This window comes from Lates calcarifer, linkage group LG23 (assembly GCF_001640805.2).
Source record: "Lates calcarifer isolate ASB-BC8 linkage group LG23, TLL_Latcal_v3, whole genome shotgun sequence".
NCBI lineage: Eukaryota > Metazoa > Chordata > Actinopteri > Centropomidae > Lates > Lates calcarifer.
In genome coordinates, this window is record NC_066855.1 from 1,960,479 (window position 1) to 1,976,696 (window position 16,218).

A 16,218-nucleotide genomic window follows, 5' to 3' on the forward strand; every position below is an offset into this window, starting at 1 on the left:
CATACACACAAATCGCAAACTGTGCTGTACACTACATATGCGATATTTCATACGACAAGCATGAATTTGTAATTACATACAGACGCACATGAACAGCCATGCATGACTGAACTGGAGAAATAATGTCATTTTATCCTGCATTATGTTACAGTTCTTCCCGAGTCCCGTGGCAATAATGCTTCACCATACGCACACACACACACACGCACACTCACACACACACAGAGGCTGACCGAGTAAATCTGTACACCTCCCTCATTTCACATATCTCCCCTCTTAAAGAGCCCTACGGAAGGAGGTCATACACACATTTCAAGCCGTGACAGACCTGCCACTACATACACATATACCCACACTGTCTCAGAAACACACACACACAAAGACTGAGCCACAAAGCAGTTAGCCCAGAAACACACTCACTGCACTAAAACACCACTTTTTTAAAGTCTAAACTAATACCGATGTTTCTGAAGTGAAGTAGCCTCGAGCTGACGTATCCTAAATTTTTCACCTTCTGCCAAATGGGAATACAGCTGAATGAGCATCTTAGCCACAGGAGGCAAAAAAGGATTTTACCAAACAGAGCTGATTTTTTAAATAAAAGCAGAACAGATACAGTATATCATTTTAACCTTACTCCTCCAAAACAAATACACACAGGGGAGTGTAGCAGGGCTGTAAGATGTGGAGTGGCTGTGTGGTGGGGTAATCCGTCTTGCGGTGACAGCCTGCGCTGCTGGGACAGGCATCCACACTGCAGCGGCTGTAGCATCACTAATGGGCTTCAACCCTACACAGCGCCGCCACCATAATGGCACAGTCAATCCTCTCAGATGAGAAACCTCTCACACGTCAGCTCTGATAAACACACACAGACGCAGGTGTGATGGGACAGAAACTGCCACACACGGACACACACACACACACACACGCAACCGTCATCTCTGATCTGTCAACAGTTCTTAACAAGAATAACTATTAGCTTTTTCGCTGTTCCCCCCTCCCATCCGTGGTATCTTGCTTCTGTCTGAACTAGTTGCACTAAGCTCTCTGTCACAGGCACATGAGTTTGCGTGTGTCATTCTTTTTTTTGGGGTGAAAAAAATATAGAGCTGTGGCACCTGGAACATTAAAACTGACAATGTTCCAGATAAAATTCTCAATTTCAAGTTACATCTTTATGCAGAGATTATATGTTAACACATACAAAACTTATCTTATACAAACCACAAAAAGGAAGTATAATTTTAGTCTCAAAAGGGGTGAACCATGAAGTGCAGCTCTGGATACAATGGATTTTTTATTCCTGTTTGGCTGTACAAAAAATGATTCTTACTTTCCAACTGGCAGAAATACAATAACAATGGCAAGAGAATAGAAAAGACACAGTATGTGATCCATTAGGATGGGGAAAAGACCAGTCTACTGCCAGTACATACTGTATTATGAGAAAGATATTAAGCTGAGTAGAGGTGACAAGAGAAAAAGAATACAAATACAAGTGGGAGAAACAAGCCATTAAAATAGATGGTTACTGTCAGACAGAGTAACTCGAGAGTAAAAACAAAAAGAAACAGGCAACTAAATCCAGATTGGAAACTTTGGTCTGACAGATCAAAGGTAAATGTCTGCATGTCTACAATGTGTCAGCTTCTCTGAACTGCCAGCAGCCATCAGTTGGAGGAGTGGACTGGCAGCTGAAGAAGGGCTGCAGTGCATGTTGAGGTCAGACCCATTTATATTTATATCCCATCAATCTTTTGCTACAAAAACTCTCATCCAGCCACAGGCACTGTGAGGTAATGCAGCTTTGCAATGTTAAACTACATACTGAATAAAAGACGTACTTATTTGTAAAGACAGCAGACTGTCTGTACATCATCATACATTAGAAAAGAGATGTACGGTAGATTGATGATGCTGACCTCTATTCGTTATATCTGTCATAGTATATACACTCTGCAAGCAACACCACACTAATACTGGGTAGGGTCAGTCATGAGAAGATGGTGAACTGTGATCATAGGGATTCACATGGTCAGCAACAACACTCAGATAGACTGAGCATTCAAACCATGATTGATTGGTATTAAGGAGCCCCAAGTGTGGCAAGAAAAAATGCTCCACAATCATTACACCACCAGCAGCTTGTTCTTGTTCTAGTTGGGTTCATAGATTCAGTCTGTCGACGCCCGGTTCTGACCCTACCATCTTTGTGCCTTAGCAGAAATCAAACCTGGGATCAGCAGTATCAGAAAACCAGCTCATCTGGCGTAACAATCGTTTTTCCCCATTCTGATGTTTGTTCTTCATCCTCAAAGAGAAGAGAACAGTTTAGGCCAACATGAACTACAGCTCTAGATTGTATTCATTCCAAGAAGGAAGCAAGAAGGGTATCGAAATTCACTGTATTTTATGGCAGTGGTGCAGCTTAGAACTGAACTGAAAGGCAACATTTGAGGGCAACACACAAAGAAAGAAAATGCAGTGAATAAAAAAAAAATTGATGAAATATGAAGTAAAAATGTTAATGAGATGAGCCAGAGGCAGACAGAGGATTTCAGATTCCTACTGTACCTTGTGTGCCCTGTCTCAATCTGTCAGATGCAGATGGACCGAGAGACAGAATGGAGACAGATTTGACAGGTCTGGTGATCAAAGTAGCTGAAGAATCGGAGAGTCATGTCTGAGTTCTTTCATGCTGGAGGAGTTCGACTTGAGTGAGTGAGGGTTGATTACTGGAGGTCAATATTCCTCTGCTCTCCTCTTTTATCCTGAAGCTACTCATCTATCCATCCATCCACCTATCCTTGCCTCCCTTCTCTCCTGTGGTTGAAGCGTAGCAATGGAGTGAAACTGGCACCAAAATTACAGCAGAACCTTCCATCTTGTTAAGCTCAGGATCAATCAATGAGGTGAAGGATAGAGGCAGGTGAGACAGAGATGGATGAATAGATGAATGAATGAATGATTACACCCATCCATTAACATTCCTGTTGTTCAAATAAATTACAACCATTTATTCATGCTTTTTTTGTTCCTGTGGTCAAATTACGTCGATGTGTTGATATTATCTGACTGTGTGCAGTGGACGCCTTAAAGTCTGTATTTATTCATCTGTCTGAGCTATCCATCCATCTTTGAACTTGTCTAAGCCACAGAGGAATGCTGCAGCGATACTGTTAATCCTTCAGTTGTCCATCAATCCTTCCCTGCATTTCTCAACTTATTAGAGCCAGCAGCAGTAGCATCAATACCTTACTGTTTCCTACTTGATCTGATGGTCCACCACTTCCAGACTGAAATATCTCAATAGTTATTGGTTGGATTGCTACAAAATGTTGCACAGACATTCATGGTCTCCAAAGGATGAATCTTACTAACTTACTACAAGCAGGTCCAAGTTCTTACTATCTGCATGGACATTTGTTGTTCCCACAGAATGAATCCTAATGACTTTGTTGAGCCCCTGACTTTTCATAAAAGCACCACCATAAGTTAACATTTGTTATTTTAAGCAGACATCTTAACCAGACTACTGTTGGATGGAGTGCCATTAAATTTGGTTTAAATGTTCGTGTTCCCCTCAGGATGACCTGCAATACTTCTGGTGATCTGTTGACTTTTTTCCTAGTGCTGTCTAAACATCTGCAAAACTAATGACATTCCCATCAGCCTCAGCTGCACATTGCATTTAGTGCTTATTAGCAAGTGTGACAAACACTGACACAGAAAAATAAGACTGTGAACATTGTAAATATTATACTGACTGAATGACAGCATGGGAGTGTTAGCATTGCACACCTCTTAGCGTGCTGAAGTTAGCATTTAGCTCAAGAAAAAAAAAAAACTATGGCTGACTATGTAAAAATATATGAAATTTCACCCACTGGCCAAACCAGCAGGGTGGGAGTCTTTGCTGCAGAGCGTGGTGGTCAGCCAGCTCATCTGTTAGTGCTAGAGTTCAGTGCAGTGTATTCTATAGGTGATATGACATTTTAACAATACCTCAGTTCATTAGCAAAGCTAATTACAAAACCCTTGTCTTCTTTGAGAATGAAGAAAAAACTCATGTTTACTGTATACTTGCTTTAACAGCTTCTAAAAACAGATTTTTATAGACAATCCTCTTTATAGACCTCTATCCCTGTTTATGTTTTTCTTTGTTTCATTTTGGCTCGTCTCTCGTGCTGTGTTTTATCAAGTAATGCACTCTCACTTTGTTTATTAAGTCCTATTTTCCGTGTGTGTGTGTGTGTGAAGCAGTTTGTGTGTTTGCATATTCCAATTAGAATCGTAATTCTTACTGGAATAGATTTTTTGTCACTCCCCCACAGACCAGACTGTGGCACGATGTCAATGCCTGTAACGCAGAGGGTTGGGTGTCAAAATTTGGTACTGCTGTGGTAAGAGCAGGGAAGGAACAAAAATATGCTGTCTCATATGAGATTTCACTACTGAGGTAGTTAATCTGATTAGCATAAAGGGAATAGACCTAGACTGCTGATATGACAATGTCACTCTATGATCCCTCACCCTCTTTGAGTTGCAGCAGTACAGTGCTGTCGCTGGGATCGCTGCAGAAGTAGCCTCCCCCCTGGTCATCCCAGAACAGCGTGTCCTGCCGGAGCTGCAACTCCTCAGCCCACTGCAGCCACTCTGCCTGCAGCGATGGCCTCATACAGGTCCAACAAGCCACAAATGATGAAGGCATAGTCATCCAGGAAGCCGGAGATAGGTGGAGATCTAGAGAACAGAGAGGAAGAGGGGAAATGAGAATCAGAGAAGTGGGAGAAATGCCAGAATGAGGACATTTTCATTAAGAATTAAACATTGGATAAATGAGAGAACTGTCGAGATGGTGTGACTGTTGGTGAACTAGTTCAGCTTCTTGTTTTTTTTGCTCATGTTTTATAAACCAAATGCTTCTTTATGAACCCTGAAGAAGATCAAGCTATGTTTTCTATCTAGACAGTAGAGAAACCCAGAAGAATTCACTTTAAAGTGAGACAACAAAAAGCCTGAAGGATTTATTTGGGACAGTACTTGGCTACATTACGATACACACAGAACACTGAGTGTAATCTCTCCCTCAAGCATTTTTCTTTGTGTGAAATTACTTATCTGCCTTCTCTGTGCTTGTCATCGAAGGCATTAGACATTTATGTTTACACATAACTGCGCATAAACAGTATTTTAAGCTTCAAGTGATGCAGGATGGTAATTAGACAAATCTAACTGCAGTTACACTATCCCAGCTCCCTCTAGTGTCACTGTGCTACCTCTCCCTTCATCTGTCTCACCCCTGTGTCATTTCTTCAATTTTTATCCAACATCATATTTTCATTTCTACTTGTTCTTTTTCTCCTTGAAGTCCTCTCTGCACCTGCAGTGTTGTCTACACCAATCTTCTAACCTGTTCTCTGTCACTGGTATGTGATTTATGGGATTTATTGTTCAGTTGAGAGTGACTGACATGACTGACACACAGCACCAAGACAAGTGTCAGTATTGTATCACCAAACTCTCCCCCTAACTCTGACTCAGTTTCTAAACTCTAATGCCAAACAACAAGCCCCCTCAGGGCCTCTTCTCCCCCTTCAGTTCCCACAATGGCACCCAATCTAGGTGAGTGCAGGGGAACGGACAGTGACAGGAAGCCAGATAGTGCTGTGTCAAGTGAGGCTGGTGGCTGGTGGTCAAGAGGCTGAAAAAAGGATGAGGCTTTAGAGGAGATGAAGTGCACGAGGAGGTCATGAAGAGATGAGGAGTCATAACTGGGCCTATCTTTCCCAGACGGACAGAGGTGCTGGAGTCATAAGTTGAAAGGAGACAGCAAGCACTCTTGCATAGAACAGGACATTGTCAGTTTTATGTAAATCCACATTATCCCTTGCACATATCATGGATGTGTAGTTGTTCTTATTAATATTTCTACTCTGTTTGGAGGAACTTGGACATGTGTGTTCACAGTTGGTGTCCTTGTGGAGTTGTGGCCACACAAACTGGCCCAGCAAATTAGAGGGTACACAGACATCCACACAGAGCCTCACGTACATCCTCTGATAAAATTCACATCACACAGGCCCTCGCGTATTGGCAGATCCATCAAGTGTAACACAAGCTGATGATGGTACAAAGTGAAAAGTCAGATCACTAGCCCCACTAACACACAAGTGTGGGGGTCTTTATCTGAGGTGGGCAAGTGAACCACACTAACTGGCTGATTAACAAAACCAACCAGTTAGTCCTCATCCTCGGTTCTTCCTAAACCAAAACCAAGAAAGAGATCTCTCATTCTGGTCTGCCAACCCGTAATGGACTGATTACCGCCCCCAAATGGCTGGAGAGCAGAAAAAACCCAGTTTGGAAAATGCACGGCTTTCCCACCTCAGACAGAGAGTAGCAGTTTCACTGAAGCTTTCTATGGGAACTGTCTGAGACCACACAGTGAATAAAGCAGTTCTTTACTGTGGGGAGATCCCATCACAGTGCGAAAAATCACAGTAGCTTAAGACAGTAATCTGAAAGGAAAATTCTGGTTTATTAGAATGTGGTTCTTATTTTCATCATTACATAGTTTCTGCAATACCACTGTACTCACCAAGGTAATTCATGAGATCTGACAACACAGTAACATCACTGTTATGAGGCCAAACAGGGAAACAACAATGTGGTTGTAAATAAACCAGCTGTTTACTTGGAAGTAAACCTGAAAGTAAGTACACCTGAAATGCAGGCAATAACCTTTTACACTGAAAAAGTGCAGTAGGACAAAGCTGAATCTTTTTCACCTTTACTTTCTCTTCCAAATATATAAACCTGGGTTTTTCTAACCTGCATGATCCTCACCGCTCCTGACAACTCTCCCCTCCCAAAGGACACCTCCTCATTCACAGGATGACATGTCATCTGGCTGAAGTGACTCCAACCACAGGAATGGCAACCTGAGACAAGACTTCAAGAGGGCCTCAGTGACACACAAACACAAAAATGTCAAAGCTTTTTACAAATACTCTACAGCCTTTTCATTCACACCTTAAATAGTGCGTGTTAAATGAATCATTTTCCTGAGAGCAAAGATAAAACGCCTTGTCACCGTCTACTGTATCATAGAACTTTTATAACACTTATATAATAATAGCTTCATAATGGTTCTCTCATATACCAACTACTTCACTTCCTCTTGAGTAAGCCTTAGAAGGAAAAGCCTATTGGCACGATATGGATCACATAGACACCTTGAGTCCCATCATTTTTACAACAGCTGAGACCTTTATGTTAGAGAATAATTTAATACGCTTGCTTGTGCTACAGAATGTACTGTTAAAGCATTACGCGGTGCCATAACATCTAAATATATTTCCCCCATTAATCAGAAAACGTAGCTGGTGTTTGTTTTCCTCTGACAACCTGGAGACCCTTGGAATTCGTCTCACATTCTTGTATTTCTCATCTAATTGCTCTTTGTGCACCAAGCCAAGCAGTGACACCTAATACTTTATCTTCTGCCTTCTGTTGACAAATGTCTTCTCTCAAAATGCTCACTACATCTCCCTAATGACCACAGGATACACTCTAAAGGCAATGTTATGACTGACTTTGTATTTTTGTATTAAAGTGTAAGCATGAGGCAGGGACACTGTTGCACTGGGTGAAATGTTGCTTCATCATGAACATGGGCAAACAAAGAAATGGTTTTCCCAGTTTGGTGTGGATGATTTAAGAAACCAACAGCCATATGTGCAGCAGCATAATAATGCCCAGAGTTCAAACTACCACATACTTTGTTCAAGTGTGTATAACCTTTCGGCCATGTAATGTAGATATGTGACATGAATTCAACCTACAGAATTCATTTAAGTTTCAACAGCCAAGTTATGTGTTTCTAGCAGAAACAAAGGTTTGTTTAATATAAATAAAATAAGTGGACAAAACAGAAGCACACAACCTGTAGACACTCACACATCATTACTAAAGAATCTGCAGAAGAAAGAACTCATTGATATATAATCTCTGGTAAAAACAGACTGCGTATGACCAAAAATGTTGATAAATCAAGTTAAGAGTGAGTCAACATCTGCAGTGTTCCTGCCTGAGTCGGCCCATTCTCAGGCCTCCCTCTGCTCCCCGAAGACACTAGTAAGAGTCTCAATCACACTGTGCCAGGTGAGGGCCACTGAAAATCTATGGCATCAGCTCCTCAACACTCCACAGCCTATTAACCCAGTTAGTCTCAGCACCTACCATTCCTCCTGGCAAATTAGTCCATGGCCCATATGTGCCTGGCATGACAGAGTGATTTACCCACGTGTGAAAACTAAACCAAGCCTGAGAAAAGGACCCTGGTAAGCATTCTCAGTGCTGACACCATCCTGAATTAGACAATTATGAATGAGACAGAAGCTATGGAACAAGGCCAAGTGTGTTTTCTGTTCATGCGTGTGTTTAAAACTGTATGCATTTCATCATGCGTGTTGTGGGACTCCTGGCATATTTTTCTGCTGATTCTGTGGCATTTCACACTCACTCATTCACTGTAAGTGGGGCGCAGGGCTGGCCAACAGAACAGGGACACCTGGACAATCAACAGGAGTGTGTGTATTTATGTGAATGTGTATGTTAATAATACACATAATCATAATTTAGACTCCTTAGTTGATAAGTAGGCTATTACGAGAAGGCTAAAATTCAAACAAAGGCACCAAGCAAGAAAAAACTGCATATTCTCTCTCATTGTGCCGTCAGTCCAAAAGGTTTGACCAGGAAAACAGGCACCTATAATCCACTTAAAATATGGACAATCTTGCTTCAAATATATGATAGAGTGAAGAGGAGAAATCTAATTACAGACTTGTGCATGCAAACACAGTTTTACAGTAACCAGGTTACCACAGCACATGTCAACGTCTTCTCTGATTTCCTGCTGTAACCTCATTCATCCCGAAAGCCTCATTTCCTATTGGCATATAAATGGCCAGTCATCCTTGCACAGTACAACAACTGCTTATTGCTCCTGCACTAAGAGTCAAACTCGTCCTCACAGAATCTGCAGCAGTATTTATCAAAACAAAACTCAATTATGGGGTTTAACATACAATGTGTACCAAGTGTCGACAAAGGGAACAATCACAGAATGAATACACCTTTCAGTGTTATATATATATATATATATGAGCATGTGAGTAAATTGGTGGATAAGATCATCAAGACAGCTTTTACCAAGGTTCCCACACCTTCTTAAACATCAAATTCAAGGGCATCTCAAGGATTGAATTCAATGAATTCAATGACCCACCGCAGCTTAGTTTGAGACCCAGCACAAGGTTAATTACTCTTACAACACCAAGATCTTTTATAATGAGCATTAGCATGCTTTACAGAGAACGAGAGGCTTAAATGTATAAACACCTCTCAAATGTTTAACCTTTATTGATTTGCTAAAAGTGAAAATCAATCCCTATTTTTGCACAATATATAAATCCAAGCACTTTCAATGACCAATGTCCATTTCTGTCTTTTTTCAAAAACTTCAAAAGCCTTCTTTTTTTAAAGGACATCAAGGTAGTGCTGTGCCATATCATATTGTTCACGATAATATGGTACCAATATGTACATGAAAAAAAGTTTACAATAGAGCAGCATGTTGACATGTTGGTGCATTTGCATACTATAGCATGCAATCCAGTCTTCTCTCACCACAACAATGGTGGGAAGCCAGAGCAGCACATCGACCAGTGCAGACACACTGCACTCATACCAAAATTTATCAGGCTCTTACATCTGTTGCACCTCCATCTGGTCTCCACGGTAACAAGATCGGAGAATGGTCTGTTGTTCAGCATCCCACAGGTGCTCCTTGAGGAAGCTGCCAGCTTGCATAGCCCTCTCCAGCAGGGCTTTGTCCCCCAGCACAGCTCCAACACGAGCGTAGGCCGAAAGCATCAGACCTGAGAAGGAAGTGGAAGAGAAGGTGTTGGTGATTGTGGTGGGATGATTAGGTAAAAAATGACTGTTATTCAGCAACATGTCCTAAAACCACATGTCCTCCCTCCACTGAGGCACCAGTGTGTGGCCGCACCTCAGTCCCAGCTTAGTTATTTTCTCCACACTGTGAACTTTCCTTGTTCTCACTCATTCCTTCTCTCTCCCCTCTAGATTCATTCCTTCCTCCCTTTTTCCCTCCAATTTTCTTTCATGTAGCGTATCAAAGCCCAGTGAGAGCACAGCCTGGTCTTCAAAGTGTTGCAGCCGAGGACAGGTGATTAATGGAGGAGTTTCTTCATTAGAGAGGAGAAGGAGAGTCTTGTGTCTAATTGGGAAGTTCTCGGGATCGCAGAGCCTCATTACCTCACTAACACACTGTCTTGAGACATCAACCCTGGGAGCGAAATTTGTGTGAGCGAGTGTGTGTTTATGTGTGTGTGGTGTGCTCTCTGTTCTTGTATTTAATCACATCTGAGACAATGTGCTGGACAAACAATGTTGTCCAAATTGGCATCACACTAATGCAAAGTGACAACGAGTGTCTCTGTAATACTCTACACACATTTTCACACTGCTGACGATAAATATGTGTATAACTCTTTGGAAGTCGACAGTCAGACTTACACATACAGAGTACAGTGAGCCTGGGTTATGACGGCTTTAATGTTAGACTAAGGACAGACTGGACACTACAGTGACTCACCATCACAAAGTGGTACTATGAGACAGAATGGGCAGGAGCTGGCTGGTTAGCATGCTAACGTCAGTAGGAAAAAAGTGAATAGAAAAAGGAGCAAAACAAGAATCAACACTGACATTGCTTTCTATCACTGAAGACAGCTCTGTGCGAATAAGGAATGAAGTTCGCTGAACTTGCAACGTTTCTTCAAGACTGGTAGGTAAACAGGTGTTAATGCTAACATTAAGGTAGCGACAGCAAAACCTTACATATAACACCTTTAAATACATATTCCAGAAAAACTCAACATATTTCAATTTTCAGTTTTACTTTAAATTCTAACTTTTGCTCTGTTTTCTTTTTTTTGATTCAGATGGGATGTTTAGATGTTTTGTGTATCATCTGTCAAACAGCAACAAATCCCAATGGCTGACAGTTTGTCTGAGACAGTTTGGGGAGTTTTTCCTCATCCAAATGTAGGATAGAGGGTGTTGAATGCTATTCAGTTTGTAAAGTAAATTTGTAAAAGTGGACGTTAAAATAACACTCCAGTACAGTGTAAACCTGTGTAGACATTTACCATTCCATGAGGCCAGCATCTTGGTGTCCAGATGTGGGCGTGGACGACTCTTCCTCACTTCTGCCATTTTGGCTCTGGCAGAGGCCAGGAGCTCATTGACTTTCTCGACACTGATGCCAAAGCGAGCAGCCGTTAACTCCACTGAATAACGCACAATCAGCACATTCTGGCCTTGCAGCTCCCCGTGGGGGTCCTGGCAACGCACAGTACAGGAGATGAGAGGGTGTTCACAGGAATGAACTCACACTGACTGCAACAGCTGTCATGATAATGCCTTAATGGGCCAGCTTTAACACCTTAAAATGTTGTCTGAATAATGTGTTATTATGTGTTACTGTTTTCATGTATATGATCACATCTTTGAATCCAAGCAAAGGCTGCAGTTGCTACAGATGACATAATAAAAATGAAAAGTACCTGCTCTGGGGCAACATTGCCCTGCTCCTTGACCCCATAGTGGTGCATGAAGATGTCTGCCAGAGTGGCAGCTCCAGTGGCACCTTCCACCACATCTGGCAACAGCTCCCGAATTTCTGAGGCTGTCCAGACACAGAAAGCCCCCTCTCGCTTTTCTGGTCCCCCCGATGCTGGGACAGAGTCTGCGTCCTCTGCACTGTAGAAGCCCCCCGACTGTTTCAGACAACAGACAGGAAAGGAGGAGGTGAAAGGAGAGTTAGAGCTGCTGGTTCATAGCAAAATGATTTGACATGAAACAAATAAATGGCTGGTTAATGGCAAGTAAATAAAATGAATGAGAAAAAGCCCTCTGACTGAGGCTCTGAAATGTTTATGGGTGAAATCCAGCTTCAGGGAGCTAGTTAAAAATGCAACACATGAAGCATTTTACAGCTGAAATCAAAGAAATAAAAACAACTTCAGGACATCAAGACCATAAGTCTTCATTATTGGACTGCTTTTTCACCAAACAGCTCATGAGAAACCATCTAAATCTAAATCTAAAAGTAAGGGCATACTCCAGCAATTTACTCGGACACAAAGCTGAAGTACTTGCAAGAGAAAGGCCTAAAAATATTGGTCAAACTCAGTGCAGCAGAGTCTAAAATATTCAAACTTTGAGTCCACAGTATGGATGAAGCTCAAAAACACTCAGTAGGGTGCATACCTCCACTAAGGCCAACATGTTGAAAAATGCCCCATCTTGCAACATCAATTTTTACTCGTCACAAGTGTGTTGAGTGAACTGAATTTTCACAGTGGAAAGCCAAAACTGACTGTATTGAATTGAACCATCACCTTTCATGAGTCTGATTACTGTACTGTGCACACAATAGCATTTATGTAGGCCCTGAAAAAGAACTAAACTGTCATTTAAGAATTGAAATATCTTTACAGTCATGATGAGAACTTCCTCACCGAGGGAAGATCCCAGCCACTGTACCACAAAGAAAACATGGAGTCTATAGTAAATTACCTTTGCAGCATTAATTCATTAACCTATAATTACATAATAAATCTTGGGGAATATATAATGATTACAACGAGTGCGGTTTTAATTGTGTGCCCCGTTCGCTGCTGTCGACTCATTAATCAAAAGGAAAAAAAGGGTTGACCCTTAGAAGAGAGCAAGGGTTTAAGAGGCTATTTGTCAGCGGGGTCCTAGCCCTTCCCCTCGAGGATGTGTTCACACAGTGCACGCTCACAAACACGCACAATACGCACACTTAGTATTTCCCGGTGGGATGTACAGCTAATGTTTGTGCATTTTCAGCAGCGAAAACAGACAGTGTGACAGCAGCCCACACTTTGTACTGCTCTATTTTTAATGACTTGCCATTGCCAACATGCATTCCCAAACACTACATTAACACTAACCCACATATGAACACCAAACTAAACATTAGCCTGACTTCCATTCCATATATTTTCTTAATGCTTGCTTTAGATTAGACCTTGGTGCAGTAAGGAGGACACATGGTTCCCGAAAAATCAGTAAGACAGAAAATGCTCATGTACACACTAAGAAGTGGTGACAAGGTTGTAGATGATTCACCTTATCACTCAGGTCTCTGGAGACGTAGAGCAGTATGTCCTTAGCCACATCTGCAAAGAGCTGCTCACCTGATATCTGAAAAAGAAACACATAGCACACACCTGCTAAGAGTCATGATTCAACCTCAACATAACCTTAAAGATAACATCATGTGATTTATATACAGGATATTACCTGCAGCATTCAATGAGAGTGCTGAGGTAGCATCTATACCCTCATTAAACACGAGAATGTACAGCATGTGTGTCTGAGTTCGAGTATGCCTTCATGCTTGTGTCCTAATTAACTTTTTGTATCTCAGCCTCTGTCCACTGAAAAGCAGGGCAGCCCAGCCTACACTCCTGAGAAAACTACAAACCTTAGCATCTAGATTACAGTTTCTCACTGCATCTTAATTCACCACTGTCCACAGGTAGTGGGAACTCAAACTGAATCGATCTACTCCTTTTAGAGACGTCAGTGTTTTTTCTGTGAAAACTGGTAGAAATGGAAATCAAAGATCCTTAAAAATGACCCAACTGTAATATGTGTGTGTAACAGCAACTTCACTGTCATTATGAGAATTTGTATTGTAGTCTGAAGCAAAACAAATCGCTTGCCAGGTTGTACACCAATGGTTTTTGCTGACAGGGTAGTATGGCGATAAATTACTTGGATGAAAGAGCGTCAGAATGATGGAAGGATAATTACTTTGTCAAGACAGGCAAAGAACACACACACAGCCACAGATATAAAGACAATCTCTCTCACTCACACACAAACACACACCTGGGAGGCAGTTATGTAGGCTACAGCCAGCTGAGCCTGGTCGTACAACATCTTTTCAAAGTGGGGAACGTGCCAGGAGGAATCTGTAGAGTAACGATGAAAACCCTGAGAGAGAGAGAGAGAGAGACATAAAGAGAGCAATTAAAGAGATACTGTATATACTGTCTATTAGCTCATCTATATTACAAAAGCCAGTACTATATTGCCCTGGAAACATAACCATCTCTCTTGTTGTGTGACTTGAGCATATCTAACCTGAACAGAACAAATGAACTGATCACTAAAGTTCATGTTTATGGTCAAAGGAAGAGTCATACAGTACATCTATCTGTGTCTGTGGTGGAGTCAGTCAGTTCTGTTTGTTCATCTGCAGTCTGTGCATGAACAAAATAGAGCTGCAACATATAATTATTTGCAGTATTACCAATAATATTGATTTATCTGATAATAATGCCTTCAAATTATGTTGTTTTATCTAGTTAACACTGCATATCCAAAGTATATGTCTATCATTGTTATCTACTATCATACATGTCGAAGAAAACAAGCAAATTCTCACATTGGAGAAGCTGGACACACATTTTTTAAATTAACATTTTAATTGATAATCAAAGTAGTTAATCAATTAAACAACTAATAATCTCAGTTCTAGAACAAACATGTATGAACCTGTGCCACATGGTCATGAATGCCTCCCAGTGCCATCATGCGGAGTGTGTGTAAGGCCATCTGAAGAGCCTCGACCCCTTCAGAGGTGGAGCGATTCACAGACCAGTAAGACATGAGGAACATCAGATTTACTACAGGAGTGAGGAAGAGAGACCAAGACAGAGAAAAAAGAGTGAGGTACAGCGAGGTTTCAACAGGTGAGATGAACATTCAGACTTTTGTTGTGTCTACCTGGTGTTGGGAACTTAGGAGCGTCTCTGAAGCCTCCGTACTCCTCCTCATAAGAATGGGCCAACTGCTGGAAGCAGCGGTTAGCAACGTCTGGGGCCAGAGGAGGACTGTCTCCTGAGTCTGCAGCGATAGCTGTGCCTTTCTTTAGAGCATCAAGGATCCTCTCCCCGCTGGACTCCAATGCAGGACGGTTATTCTGCCACTGAAGAACATAAGTCATACTTGTCATATGTAAGGATAAGAAAGATGGTAGACGAGGCTCACAGTAAAATACATAATTCTATTATTAAAAATGATTACTGTAAACACTGAGTGCATCATAAACATGCACACACTTGAAGATGACATAGATTTGGATTTGTTCACTTCATTTCAGGAAATATGTGTATTTATTCTCCTGCTGAGCGTTACATGAAAAGATTGAATCCACTGTCAATTCTGTCTGTAAAATATGCAGCCAGGAAACAGTTAGCCTGTTTAACAGTTAGTTGTTTAACAGTGTTGCTTTCCACTGCTGGAGACAGCATTTGGCGAGTAAAGGAATGAAGTTGATGCACACAAAAAAGCTTCTTTTTTTTTTACCTGTTCCATGATTCTGTTGAGGACTGTCTTGAGTCCAGGTCTACTTCCATAGTCTCTAGGAGGGAAATAGGTGCCTCCTATGAAAGGTCTAAGGTCAGGGGTCAACCAAACACTCATGGGCCATCCTCCACCTCCACTTGTTGCCTACAGACATGAGCAACCAAAAGTCATTAGACAGTACTGACCGAAAAAAGTAAACTAAAGAGACCTGAATAAGAAATGATAAATTTAAGCATACCTGTACAAAGGTCATGTAGACCTTGTCCACATCAGGTCTCTCTTCTCGGTCTACTTTGATGCAGACAAAGTTGTCGCTAAGGATTCTGCCTATTTCCTCATCCTCGAAAGACTCCCTCTCCATAACATGGCACCAGTGGCACGTTGAGTAACCCACTGGTGGTCAGGGAGAGACAGAGATTCACAGGAGATAAGTCAGTATGCAGTCATGTGAGTGTCATCTCATATCAGAGGTGTGTCTAGGTATGATTTACATATGTTAACATGTAATAAATTCTCCCACTGAAACATGAGAAACTTCAGATTGAAGTGGCCCCAAATTGAAACAGAAAGAACTCTTAGCACCCGGAGTAAAAGCAGCTTCTTACCTGATAAAAAGATGGGTTTATCTTCATTCTTGGCTTTGTCAAAAGCTTCTTGTCCCCATGGATACCTAATACAAAGATCACATTAATCTGTGTGATATCAGATTTC

The 16,218-nt window shown here is 41.5% G+C and overlaps 1 protein-coding gene across 1 annotated transcript in view; it reads right to left on the reverse strand.

Annotated features, from left to right (window-relative positions):
• spata20 (spermatogenesis associated 20) overlaps positions 1 to 16,218 on the reverse strand; it is a 37,088-nt gene that overhangs the window by 19,198 nt on the left and 1,672 nt on the right. Inside the window, 12 exon segments of the mRNA XM_018703694.2 lie at positions 4,537 to 4,672; positions 4,674 to 4,746; positions 9,782 to 9,950; positions 11,247 to 11,439; positions 11,664 to 11,876; positions 13,258 to 13,332; positions 14,026 to 14,130; positions 14,695 to 14,825; positions 14,926 to 15,127; positions 15,508 to 15,651; positions 15,746 to 15,900; positions 16,113 to 16,177. Of these exon segments, the coding sequence (XP_018559210.1) occupies positions 4,537 to 4,672; positions 4,674 to 4,746; positions 9,782 to 9,950; positions 11,247 to 11,439; positions 11,664 to 11,876; positions 13,258 to 13,332; positions 14,026 to 14,130; positions 14,695 to 14,825; positions 14,926 to 15,127; positions 15,508 to 15,651; positions 15,746 to 15,900; positions 16,113 to 16,177 (1,661 nt within the window).